The 13,517-nt window shown below is 38.5% G+C and overlaps 1 protein-coding gene across 2 annotated transcripts in view; it reads right to left on the reverse strand.

Moving 5' to 3' along the window:
• Positions 1–40: 40 nt before the first annotated feature.
• Positions 41–13,517, reverse strand: part of LOC145491832 (uncharacterized) — a 14,896-nt gene continuing 1,419 nt past the window's right edge. The window contains exons 2-8 of one of the 2 annotated variants that reach the window (XM_081471109.1): positions 9,704–10,068; positions 7,350–7,428; positions 6,509–6,888; positions 5,806–5,890; positions 4,679–5,061; positions 3,666–3,774; positions 41–2,969 (exon numbers count right to left, since the gene is read on the reverse strand). In XM_081471109.1, the coding sequence (XP_081327235.1) occupies positions 2,776–2,969; positions 3,666–3,774; positions 4,679–5,061; positions 5,806–5,890; positions 6,509–6,888; positions 7,350–7,428; positions 9,704–10,068 (1,595 nt within the window). In that variant the 3' untranslated portion in view covers positions 41–2,775. The remainder of the gene's footprint in view (positions 2,970–3,665; positions 3,775–4,678; positions 5,062–5,805; positions 5,891–6,508; positions 6,889–7,349; positions 7,429–9,703; positions 10,069–13,517) is intronic. The other variant, XM_081471110.1, reaches the window with a different exon arrangement.

Here is a 13,517-nt window from a genome sequence, read left to right on the forward strand (position 1 = left end):
GCATTTTTAGGCTTTATTAAAGACAGTGATAGGTAAAATTGAATACAGTTGTAAAGACTGATTCACGCGGCCGTCATATTTCAGTCGTTAAATAAACCTTTTTTGATAATTTTATTGGTTAATTTTTTGCAGACTATTTAAAATTCCCATGTAAAGACCCGGTAGCCTAGGAATCAAAGACTATAACAAGGTACAAGCTAGAAACAATTGAAATAGAAAAGAACTACTTTAATAAAACGGATTTTAAAGTTTGATTTTTGTATGACTTTATTACTTTTAATGTTGTCATTTAATGAGGGGCATTAAAACGAAATCGTGCCGTTCCCGTGCATTTACTGTGGGTTCCCCAATGTTTTTTCTCGTCCAATACTCCGTGCATTCATTGTGCGAATTGTGGAATTCATCTCGGTGGTTTAACGGGTTTGGATCAGAAAATGCCGCAGCACTGCTACTAGGACAATAGGATTCATCTCAAAATTAAGGTAGAGAGCAATTAAAAATAAGTAAAAAAAAAGGTGATGAACAACTCAAAGAGGTTTTTAGGAAAAAAAGACGTTTGTGGCACACGGGTTAACGCGAGTGGATCCGCGTGGAAAACGCGAAAATGGAGGGGGGGGGGGGGGGAAGTGTCCAAAGCTTTGAATTGTCGCAAAAAGATTCAGAATTGACAACGCCGGACTTAATGGTATTCAAGGTTACATGGTATCTCCGAACAGTGAAAAACAAGATTGTACTCAAAATTAACGTGGGACGCGCCTCCCCTGAAACGTGCATGGTTGGGAACGCGAAAATCAAAGAGTGTTACTGACAACTCGAAAACGTCCAAGAGAGGTTTAGAATGGAAAACGCTTGGCACATACGCGCGTTCAGTGACTCATCTTCAATCAGTTTTCATCCACAAAACCCAAAGACCATGCTGATGTTCCTTGCCCCAATTATCTATAATGGTTTTTCTTTTTTTCACACGGCTATCTCTGAACCAAAAATTTCATTTGAAATTCATTTTTTCACCGCACAACATATTCATCTATGAGCACTTTCCATTCATACAATCAAGGACAGAGACACAAACCCAAGTCAGTGAAGTGTTTAATTGACCTAAACGATACGTTACATATTACATTACATAACATAACTAAACCTTGTGTCTTACTGTTACAAATATCAGTATAAACATCTAGTAACATTCGTGTTTCTTTTTATGATACCGGAAGGGAAAACTCCCATGTGAAAAGGCTGGGGATGATGCCCGAGTTCCCCACCCATGGGGATTAAAACCCCTGGTTTTTTGTTAGCATATTTTTATTCCATATACTTTCCATCCCATATCTTACTGAAAACATATAAGATACCTTTTCTTCCAAAACATCATGATTCCATAATCTTTTTAGTATCATGTGACCTTAACTAGCCCTTTAGGGCCTGCGGCCTTGGTTAGGCCTTTTGATTACATCCATACATCGCATATTTTATTTCATACCTATGTGACAAATTAAATTATCAGTGTTGATGTATCCTGCTACTGTTAATGGTTTAAAATGGGAAAAAAAACTCAGAGTTATTTGTTATTTTGAGGTTTGACAATAAAATAGTCAATATCAAATGTGCATTTGTTACTTGACAAACATGCAACATTGCTCAATAAATAACACTTATAATTAAGACCCAAAGGTTAAAATACGAAGAAAACTCAAATGTGTAGTTCCAGAAAATTTCCATACCTCCCCCACAGAAGGGATTTTTTCTAAGACCCCCTCCCTCCACCCCTCTGGAAATTCCAATAAAGCTTCATACATTTCTTTAAATTTTTTAGTTTTACAAAACCTCCCACCCCAGGAAATTCCAATCCCATCTGTGGGGGAGGTGTCAATACTTTCTGAAACTGCACAATGTTATATATTAGTAAATTAATACGGCTTTAAACTTGACGATAAATAGACATTAAGAACTCCCCACCCACACACACACCTATGCAGACCACTAAGCACATCCCACTGCAATTCATGGTCCTAAGTCACAAAAAATGTATAACTTTTTGCAAAAGTAACCCATCCCAATGGTAACAGCCGTAGCAAGTTTACAAAGTTGACGTGTGCTCATCCAATAAACGTTTAGTCCGACTAAAAAGGCACTGTTGTTACTTGCCATGAAAATTCAAAGATTCAAAGATTAACCAACATCCATGCAGAGCTACGTTCAATATAGCTACCCCTGATTTTTATACCGCATTATGTTTTTTAGTGTTACATTAGCCTATGAACAGACTCTCTAGTCAAGGATGGGGTGAAGAGAAAGTGGGTAATGGAAGAGGAGACAATAGAGAGAAAGGGAGAGAGAGAGAGAGTTGTGGCCCCAACTCCCACCCCATTTTCCCCTTGGCCACTTATTCTTAGCCAGTTTTCACTTGGCCCTTCCAGCTGTGCTCAGACCCCTCCACCTGGAGCCTGTTCACAGCCTAGCCTTACATGTACACCAACACCCTGTCTATGGCCATGAGGGATTTTTTTATTGTTCCAGTCTCACAGAACAGATTACTGGGGACTCAACAGATGACCAGAGAGACATGCTTGTTCACCAAGGCTATACATAAAGTTCTACATCTTTCTTACGTGTTTACATCTCTCCATTGTTAATATCAGTGTACTTAAACCTGGTTAAACTAGCATTCTGTCGTTCCACTAACAAATTAACTATTGTGTAATAGTTCCCACTCTACAATATCTGCACTGTGTATGCTTACATGTGGCAAAGGAATTTCAAAATAGTATGCAAGCTTTAAAGCTCATCGGAAAGTCGTTCCATCCCGATCTTGTCTCTGCCAGGGAAAATATCCACCAGGAAACGCTTCCCATCTCGACGCTTTTTAAAACAAAGCAAGGTGAGAACAAAGACCAGCAATGTCACCACAAGTAGTGGGATAATGATCACAGCAGCTTTGACTCCACTGGACTGTCTACTAAACCATGAGCCTTGTGGGGAAAACAAGAAAGCAGCAATTTAATGTTCACTTGTTGCACAATCAGGGTTCACCTGTTAGAATCCCAGAAGGGTAGCAGCTCTCATAAGCTTGTAATTCTTTTGCTTGTTAGCAGCTGTTATTGTTTTGGGGCTAAGGGAATTGGTTTTGTTGTTTGTTCTATTGTTCTCTCAAAGAGTATCAAGCTATTCATGTGAGAGACCCTACAAGAGCTGCAACCCGACCCTAGAATCCATTGGAGATGTTAAGCTTGGTGTCTTGGAAATAAGTACAGTGGCACTGTGTAGTGAATGCTCTACTACTGCATCAGGTTTCACACCCTTTCTTTGGCCTAAATTCAGTGAGCAAACTTGAGGATTCAAGGACATCTTTAATGAGTTTCAAAGACATCATTTTAAAATACTCTTGCATACATGCACCATAAAAATATTAGGTGCTTGTTGTGTATGTGAATGATTGGCCCTGCTATTGAAAGTATAAATGAACCAGTGAACCAAGTACAGTTTTCAAGTGCTTTGAAAAGACTTTTAATTATTAATAATAGTTTTCAAGCTCAAGGTTTTTTGTTTTGTTTCTTTAAGTGCAGGAGTTTACACAGGGAGGATAACTTTTTCATGACATGCAAACCAGGTCTTAAACTATCCCTGGTTATAATTTAGAGTCAAAAGTTAATATTGAATGGCCATACCCAAAGCCATACCACAGTCATCAGATGGTATGGCTAACTCTCCTTCCAATAGCGTAACATTCACTGGACCAGTTTCACCACCAATGGTTATCTGACCAACCATTGACACCTGGGAACAATAACAACCTTTCAGTGAGTTGCACGCTCAAAATATTGATTCTTTTTATTTGGCCATAAAAACCTATCAGTGTTGGTTGTAAAACAAGGCAATGTTCCCAAATCAAGCATATGGCAGAGATCTCTCACTCAAAAAGTAGTCAAAGTTAGTTTTCGCTATATAGCAAGGTGACAGTGATGTCAAATGACAGAGCAAACAATGTGGTGCTACAGTTATGGGTGAAATTGCCTGTTGTTGATGTAATTCACCCACAAAGTAATAAGTACGCTACAGGTGTGGAGAACAAGGCTACAGGTGACTCAAAACTTAATGACAGCCCTGTTCAGTGACAGAAACTCTCAAAACAAGTTTGAATAGGTTGTTGTTAGCTATTTGCATTATAAATTTATCTGTCAATGCATGAATGGCTCAGCTTTAGATCTAGTCAATTTTACAAAGTTTTATCCTTAGGATGTGTTACAACGTAAAACACGAGATGATGAAATGGAACTAGGAGTAAGAGTCAAAGTTGGATACGGGTGTCTGTGGAAGTAACCCTTACCATTATTATTAAGGCTAAACTGACCGCTATTCACATATCGGCTAACTGGAGCACTATTTAGGCCGACATGTACAATTGTGCCATTTTGCCATTTCATGTTTTAAACATGCCTTTATCCCCACCAGTGCTTTAACATTGTGTAGTTCCAGAAAATATCCATACCCCAACTTAAGTGTTTTTTGCCAAGACTCCCCCTACCCCTCTGCAAATTCCAATTAAGCTTCATACATTTCTTTGAATTCTTTGTTCTAAGAGAACCCCCACCCTGCAGAAAATTCCAAACCCTTCTATGAGAGGAGTATGGATATTTTCTGGAACTGCACATTTTTGCATCAGACCATGAGGTTTCCTTACTGTAAAATTAACTTTGTTTCCTTTCATCTCCTGAAGCCCAACTTTTATAAACAAGGAAGCATTGAACACTTGCAGCCGACCAGTAAAAGCACCTGGCACAACTGGTAACTTTGCTTTTTCTCCATCTCCAAGGGAATGTGACCAGTCCAACATATCTGGTTGTTTTAGTGTCACGTTCCCACTCAGTGGCTGTCTGCATTTGTTTACTTCAAACCCAACTGTTAATATGTGATCTGCTGATGCTTCAACACATGTCACCTTGCTGCACTGATTGCTGGAAACACATTTAAATGTAGAAAATTTATCTTTGTCATCCTGGGAAAGACCTGGCATGAAATTCACAGCCGAGCATTGTTTTGAATGATCATTTTCACCTTCATCAGCTGCAGATCAGAATAAGAAAAAAAAGGACCAGAATAAGATCTCAAGAATTCATCATAAATATTTCCTTGTAATAAGCCTCAAAAAAGAAACTCACCTTTCTTGTGTTTACTTATGAAGAAACTGAGTGGTTTTCTATTCAGTGTCTTTAAACCAAAATTAAATGAATCACTCTTACTAGCCAATCACATGCACATACAACACACAATCCAGTGAACCAATAATTGGTCCAAACTCAAAGTAAGCACGAAGCGGGGAAAAATGTATGTGAACAAGTAATAATAATGGTGTTGGTTTTATATCTAGCTAGATGAAAAAGTGATGCGAGTTTTTATAGCCAGTTGAGTAGCATAGTTGATGCAAAACCAATCACTTTTATACAATCACACAAGGCATGAAATTAAAACTGCTCTCTTGTTTGCAATACATAATTTCTTGACTGTAAGATCAAAACTTCTGTCAATGAATATATATTGATTTCACCATTTTTTTTATGTATTTAAGCAATTTGTTCACTACGATTTGAGTTCTAATTCTGATTTTATTGGCAAGTGCTAGAAGTCAGATATCAAAGCTGCCATGTAATCAAGTTTATATATATTATTATATCCACAGTTTCTACGTCAGTTTGTGAAGTCCAACATATACATTAAGTACCTGTGGAGCTAACAACAAGTAGCAGACTTCAAAGGGTTTCACAATCACTCATACATGTAATTCAATAACTGGTTAAATATGAAGCTTACTGCATTTGGTCCAAGTATGTAAATCTCCTTCAAGGAAAGTGACATTGTAGGGTGCAAGTAATGTTGACTCAAACAATAGCAATAACTGTAAAAAATAATAATAATAATATGCCAAAGTAAATTTAGCAATAATATTTACAGTGGTTTGAAGGGCTACAGTGAGACCTATCGATAGTTCAAGCCATTATTGCAATATTTCAGATCATTCTATGACCAGTCGACTATTGCTGAAATTGCTTGAATTGTGTGACTAATAGCCCCATTAAGAGACCCCAAGGAAAGTCAAAAGCCAATGAAAGTTCTTAAAGGGACCTAAATTAAACTAATAAAATTGAAATTCCAGAGTGGTGCTGGGCTTCAAACAAAAAAGGCACACCCATTTGTGCAAGGGGTGAGATTTTCTGAAACAAAATAACACAAAACATTTCTACCAGTGTTACAACACAGTCCCAATTGTCTCAGCTCAAGGCAAGGACAGGGAGGAGGATTAATTAGCATGGATGTGGGGGATGAGAGTGCAAGAAAAAACATGTTCAGTCTTTTCTCTAGTTCAGTTTTGGCCTTGGCTATAAGAATATGGCTGAGGTTCACACCCCTACTGGGAAATGTTGGTAAATTAAAAAAAAAAATGCTCACTGCAAGACTGGACCTTAACAGTTAAACAAACTGCCTTAAGCTGCCTTAAAATATATTATTTTTGTACCTTGAAGTGAACTTTGCCACCATTTTTCTTCAATTCCATCTCAAGGAATATTTTCATATCAGCAGGAACATCAGGTGGTTTCATATTGTCAGGCATTGTAGCTTTCTCACCATCTTTAAATGTATGCGACCACTTCACTGAGGATGACTCCAAACTAACTTTGGCTTTCACTGGTTGATGATGGCATCCATAAGCTTGTACAGTCAAGACCATATGGCTAAATGGCCCAGTACTGTCTGGCGGCGACAAACATGTGACTTTGCTGCAATGGTTATCGAGGTAGCATGTACCATCGCTGCCATCTGGCAATTGAATATCTGGACAGTCCTCTTCATCCCCACCAGATATCATTGGTGTTGGAAACACAGTCACATGGCATTCTACCGTTTTGAAAAGAAAATGGTTTCATTATGTCAATCAATAATAAATGAAAATGTTCCACTTGACATTCCCTAGGTTCTAGAGCAAGGTTGGGGTGGACATTTGAAATCATGCATTTTCTGGTTTTTTTTTTTGTTTTGTTTTTTCCTTTCACACCCTTGCCTCAAATTGGCATCATAATGTTCATTACAATACAGGAAAGGACTAAAGTACTAATTATTGCATGAATCATGAACTAAGATTGCAGCTCAGGTGCCAGGCTAACAATCTACTGTATTCATTGCTTTTATTGCATGTGCTCTGCCTCCAGAGTCTGCCCCTTGTACAATGTGTACTAGATGTTTGTAAAGATATAGGTTTTGGCACAAAAGTAGAAATGATTGTAAGCTAACAGTTACATGCATGTACACTTGATAATACACTGCTTTGTTCAGGTAAAGCAATGATGTAAGAACCTTACCACATTCAGCAGCCTCTAAATTTCCTTCAAGGAAAGTGGTGTTGTAATTCATAAATCCAAACTCAAACATTAGCACTAACTATAGAAGAACAAATAGCAAACAATAAGTAAACTAATGATGGACACAAAAATGGTCTGTATGAACTAAGCAACAAAGCCAAGCTTACTTAGCTGATACTTATAGCCCATGAGGTGGGGCGGGGGGGGGGGGGGGGGCACTCCTATGTAAAAAGGACGGGGGTGTTTGTCATACCTTTTAGGGGTTAAAAAAGCCATTTTGGTACCTCTTGGGTTGTTCAGCCTAATGATCAAAATGTCCACCACAGGAGCTTTTATGGTACCTTCTAGGGTACTGTAGAATTCCGAAAGTAACGGCCCCCGTTACTTTCAGATTTAGCAGGCAAAAGGAGCCACTACTTTTGGGTAGCCGTTACTTTCGGATGGTTACAAAAAGTTTGTACAGTAACAGTTGTTTCAGACAATGGGGACACGTAACAAAAGAAATTAAACGTTCTGTTTATGTATGTTTTAACTATCCAGAAAAAACGTCCTACAGTATATCATTTGACTCTACTGCTAGACAAATACAGTTTATAAATCATAGTTTGAAGAAAAATTTAGTCAAGTTCAAAATAAAATCACAGATAGCTGTTAAAGTCAATGTTCAGTCCTGCAGTAAGCCTGTCCCATCCGCACGACCCGCGGCTGAGAAGATCTGAAAGACTTTCTGTTTTAGTGACTTCTTTAAAGGGCAGTACTTTCAGGTGGGCCGCTACTTTCGGGGGGACCGTTACTTTCAGGGTTCAATAGGAAGGGAAAAAATTAAAGTTACTTTCAGTGGGCCGTTATTTTCGGAGGGGGCATTACTTTCGGAATTCTACCGTATTATTTTAGCCAAAAGAGTCAATGCCACTTAATGTGTTGCTTTAGAGTTGGTACCTCTTAGGGGTAAATAAAATTTCAAGTCATGGCCACAAAACAGGATCTTAGTACCTCTTAGGGGCTCTCTTCAAAATTTCAGACAAGCATCACTGTCCTTTTTATATGGGAGTCCCCCCCTGGGTTAGAGCATGATGGTCACTGGCTAAACAGTTGCTTAAACAGGGTTGGGCAGGGGGGTGAAAGTCAAATGGCAGCTATGCAAACCAAACCTGTCAGATTTGGCCTGCAGAAAAAATAGGTGATGGACAAAACATTGACCCCTAGTCCATGGACTACCCTAATGGACTACCCAAATGGACTACCCTAAAATGGACTACCCCTAAAAAATACTATTTCAGATGAGTGGTATGTTAAGAAGCTGCTATTATATACTTACGCTGCACGGAGGATGCTTTTCTTTTCGTTCCGCATCGCCTTCAGCCGCCATTTTGAATAACTATACTGAATTATTTAGAAAATAAAGATGTTGTTGTTGTTGTTGTTGTTGTTGTTATTGTTGCTGTTGCTAAAGGGACAGTCTCTGGGATGTTGTGGCATAGTGGGCGTAATAGCGACTTTGTTGATGATTTGTCCAAGTAGACTGTTTCAAAATTGGTCTATACTCCAGTAACAAAGGAGGAGGAAGCTTCGACAGACTACCATATACTGAGTCTCGCAAAACCACAAAAATTTCCACATAATTATAGTCCAGGCCAGCCAAGAATACTACTGCTTCCACTCCACTCTGAATTTTTGTAACGTAGTAGTTGGAGTTTCTTGCTGTCCCATAGCTTTATCCTCATTCCCATTTCTATTTCATTTTGATGCACTCAGGAAAAAAACCCAGAAGACTAGCTGCTTCTGTGCCATAATTTCACCACAAAACAAACAAAACAAATCATGAGTAACATCCTGAAGATCATTTCGTCTGTTCGAGAAAGACTAAGCTACTGAATCACATGGGAGCAAGATTGAGTCGTCCACAGAATATTTGGTTTGATTTGAGTCTACGCTTTTTGTGTACAGCGGTTGTTTTATTTAGTATTCAAAATGGCGGTTGAAGGCGATGTGGAACGAAAAGAAAAAGCATCCTCTGTGCAGCGTAAGTATATAATCGCAGCTTCTTAACATACCACTCATCTGAAATAGTATTTTTTAGGGGTAGTCCATTTTAGAGTAGTCCATTTGGGTAGTCCATTTGGGTAGTCCATTAGGGTAGTCCATGGACTAGGGGTCAGTGTTTTGTCCATCACCGAAAAAATAGCCAGGGATGAAATGTTGGTAATTATGCAACTGAACAAAATACCCTGCAAATTAATTGATCTGAAGTTATCAAGATTGCCTGTTAAATACCTTGAGTTAATTGAGTTATCAGACTTTAAGCTGTCTTACAGATAACATGTTCAGAGATCTTCATGCAATGCACGCAGTACCTTAAAGTGGACGTACGGGCTGTATGGACCATGTTTCTCCAATTCAACTATCAAGAATTGTTTCATACTGGCAGGGGCATCAGATGGTTTCATGGCATCCGGCAGAGCAACTTTCTCGCCATCTTTAAATGTATGCGACCACTTCACTGAAGATGACTCCAAGCTAACATTGGCTTTCACTGATTGATTGCATACCAAGGCTTGTACAGCCATATGGCTAATTGGCCCAGTATCAACGTCTGGCGGCGATGTGCATACGACTTTGCTGCAGTGGTCACTGAAGACACATGTACCATTGTCATTCATAGGTGACAGCATATTTGGACAGTTCTCTTGTGTTGGTAGCTTGGTTTTCACTTGGCTTACTTCAATTTAAAAAATGGCAAAAGGTCTAATATTATTCAAACAGACTTTCATAAAACAAAACTATCATGTTTATTTTTAAGGGTTTTCTCCCTTCACTTGTTTGTTGCTATTGCAGACCACTTTCACTGAAAACCAATATTGAAAAACTAGCAAAATAAAAATGTTACAAAATACTGGGGAAATGCATTTTCAGGAAAGAGGAAACCCTTGGGAAACCTAGTCCTTGATCCCTACCATTTGTGATATAACCCCACACATTAATGACAAAACTCGTTCCAGAGTTTCTGGGCAGTTAGAGGGCTCATATTTTTTCCCAGTGCTTTATCCTGCTTCCTATAACATGAAGTGACCAGGAGTATCTTTCATTCCCCTTGGACAGGATACCAATCTATCACAGTCTATCCCCCTGTTCCCTTGTCCTTCTCCCTTCTTTCTTTTTCATGTTACACCTGCTTTCAGTGTTATGGAGGTGAGATATGAGATACAAAAACCCTAAACTTATCACACAACATTGTTTTGTTGCAACTTTTGGGTCGATGTTTCACGTATTTCACCTTGCCCAATCAACTTGTCACACAACAAAAACATTTGTTGCGTGTTGAAGAAATGCAGTGCGCTGATTGGTTGATTTGCTTGAGCATGAGCAAATTTGTTGCATGACAAGTGAGTTTGATGAAAAAAGAGCTACAAAGTCAAAAATTTGTTGCTCAAATTAGACCCGCGATCTACTTTTCACGTTGATCACGCAAGGTGAAAAACGCGAAACATCAACCCAAAACTTGCAACGAAACAATGTTGTGCAACAAGTTGAAGGTTTTTGTATCTCGTATTTCGCCGCCTTTACATGCAAATTATTAGGCAACATCTTTTGATCATCTTTAATTTCGACACGCCATCTTTCAACATGCTATTGTAAATTGCTGAAAGACCATTGAAAGATGATTTCCAGTCCATACTGCGCTCTCTCAAGAGTTTGTTTGCATTTTCTGTTTTGTTTCATGTAAGACAACACAAAATGTAAACCTTTTGCAACTACTTACAGGAGGTAAATTCAAAGTTTCAAAACAACACTCATTATGGATGCGACAGGGTCGAAGCTTTATGCTTCATTCTTTCTCGTATCACTGGATGAAACAACTTCGCAGTTATAAATTGAAATCAAATGAAGCTGTTGGAAAAAGAATTTGAAAGGCCTCAAAGATAAGGTTCCAATGAGTGCATTCCAATGAGTGAGATTTATAATGTTTATGGCAGAGCTCTGGCAGCCTGAGGGGCTGCCAAGCGGAGCCCTATACTCATATACGAAAGACAAGCAAACCCATTAATTGATTTTCTTATGTTTATCATGGCTAGCGGTATTGCTCCTGGGTGCATTCACACAACAGCCACAACGACAGTGACAGAGGAGTTGCCCAAGATGGTGGCCATGCTCCAGCTAATAGGTTGAAAGAGACATTCAGCCTTGGTTTATAATGACTCCTTCATTGATATTGGACATCCATGTTATGGTCAATTGACACCTGTCAAAACAAGGTATCTGCTGACCAATATCACAAGACCATATCGTAGGCTCATAGCTCATCTACGTCATGTGGTTTTCTGAAGTTGACCACTGATCAAGAGCTGATTTTCGATTGGTTCATGGGCTCATGTCATGATCAGATTAACTTGTAAACGGGGCCAGTGGGTTAACTCTAACCCAGTTGTTTACAAATGTTTTTCACTGCTTTTGTTTTGTGTAGTTTCTTAGAGTATTCAAACTCAAAACAGAAGGGCAAACCTCACTGCAAAGTTACAAAACTCTGATCAAAATTCTCGCTTATCATGGGTTAGCATCACTTTTAGGCTTTGCTAAATCTATATATTAAACAATTTGATTATGAGCTCAAGATTTCTATTAAGCAATTAGATTATGAGCTCAAGATTTCTGTCACGTGATAGTTGATGAGGGTGCAGCCCAAGTCAACTATCACACCTGGAAATTGAGAGCGAATAATCTCATTGTTTTAGTATAAATCTACTAGTCATTCAAAACTTTATCTAAATCCTCTTCACAGTCACCGTCATTTTCCTAACAATGGTACACACTGCCACGCTACTCACTATAATAGATAGTGAGTAGTGTAGCCAATCAGAGAACAAGATCACTAGTAGATTAATACTAATAAACAATTAGATTATAAGCGTGAGGTTTGTATCATGTGATAGTTGACAAGGGTGCAGCCCAAGTTAATTATCATGTATAGAAATCGAGAGTGAATGATCTAATTGTTTTAGTATAAATCTAATTGTCGTTCAAAACTTTATCTAAATCCTCTTCACAGACACTTAGACAATGCCATGAAGCGGCTGTCATTTTGTTAACAAGGGCGCACTGCTACGCTACTCGCCATCTATCACAGAATAGATAGTGAGTAGTGTAGCCAATCAGAGAACAGCATTCATGATAGAACGCTAGTAGATTTATGCTAATTAGCAATAATGAGCTTGAGATTTCTATGAGGTGATAGCTGATGAGGCCAAATTTGTTTTATTAGAATCCTAACTGAAATTTCCTTCAAAAGATGATTCCAATTATTTCTGATCTTAGTATTAAACTTCACTCTTTAGAGAATTCGCACAGACTGAATTAATTAGAGAATTCACACGGACTGAATTAATTGTCAATTTGACATTTGCAGTTGTGTAAGTGCACTTATCATGATAAGTTTCTTTAAAAATTTCGAGCTTTTTTAATCCAAGAAACTGAAAATGCCCTCCTTTTAATTTTCTCGGGAATTTTGTTTATTCGTTCATCTCTAAATTTTCTTTCAAAACTTTGGAGAAACGAGGAAATGTTGCAATTTTGTGGACCACACCAAGCTACTGCACGCTAATTAACAATTAGACCCATAGCCTGCAAGGGTGATGGGTCAGTAGCCCTTGAGGGCGAAGGGTCAAATAATTAGACCCTTCGCCCTCAAGTGCTACGTTTCAGTTTTATTGTTTTATTATCATCCAGCTAGTTGGGCTATTGACCTGTAGCCCTTGTTTTATTATCACCCAACTAGTTGTACAGAAAAGGCAATAATAAAATTAGCAAATGCAAGTTGAAGAAATGTTTATTTGGGAATAAAACAAAAAAAAAGCGTCACGCTCGATTGCCCCTATTTCACTACTTGACGACTATCACTAATAGTCCTCTAGTAGCGTAGCCAATTAAAATGCAGGATTTGCATTAGTCCACTAGTTGCGTGATACTAATGTTTATTAGTAGAATTCTACCTGCTATACTAATGCAATTGCTGTAATCTAATTGGCTGAGCCATTGCATACTATCAGCCATTAGTATCACCGTACTAGTGGACTAATGCAAATCCTGCATTTTAATTGGCTACGCTACTAGAGGACTATTAGTAATAGTCCTCGAGTAGCGAAATTGGCGCAATTGAGTGTGATGCTTTCTTTC

Source organism: Orbicella franksi, chromosome 7 (genome assembly GCF_964199315.1).
Source record: "Orbicella franksi chromosome 7, jaOrbFran1.1, whole genome shotgun sequence".
Lineage (NCBI taxonomy): Eukaryota > Metazoa > Cnidaria > Anthozoa > Scleractinia > Merulinidae > Orbicella > Orbicella franksi.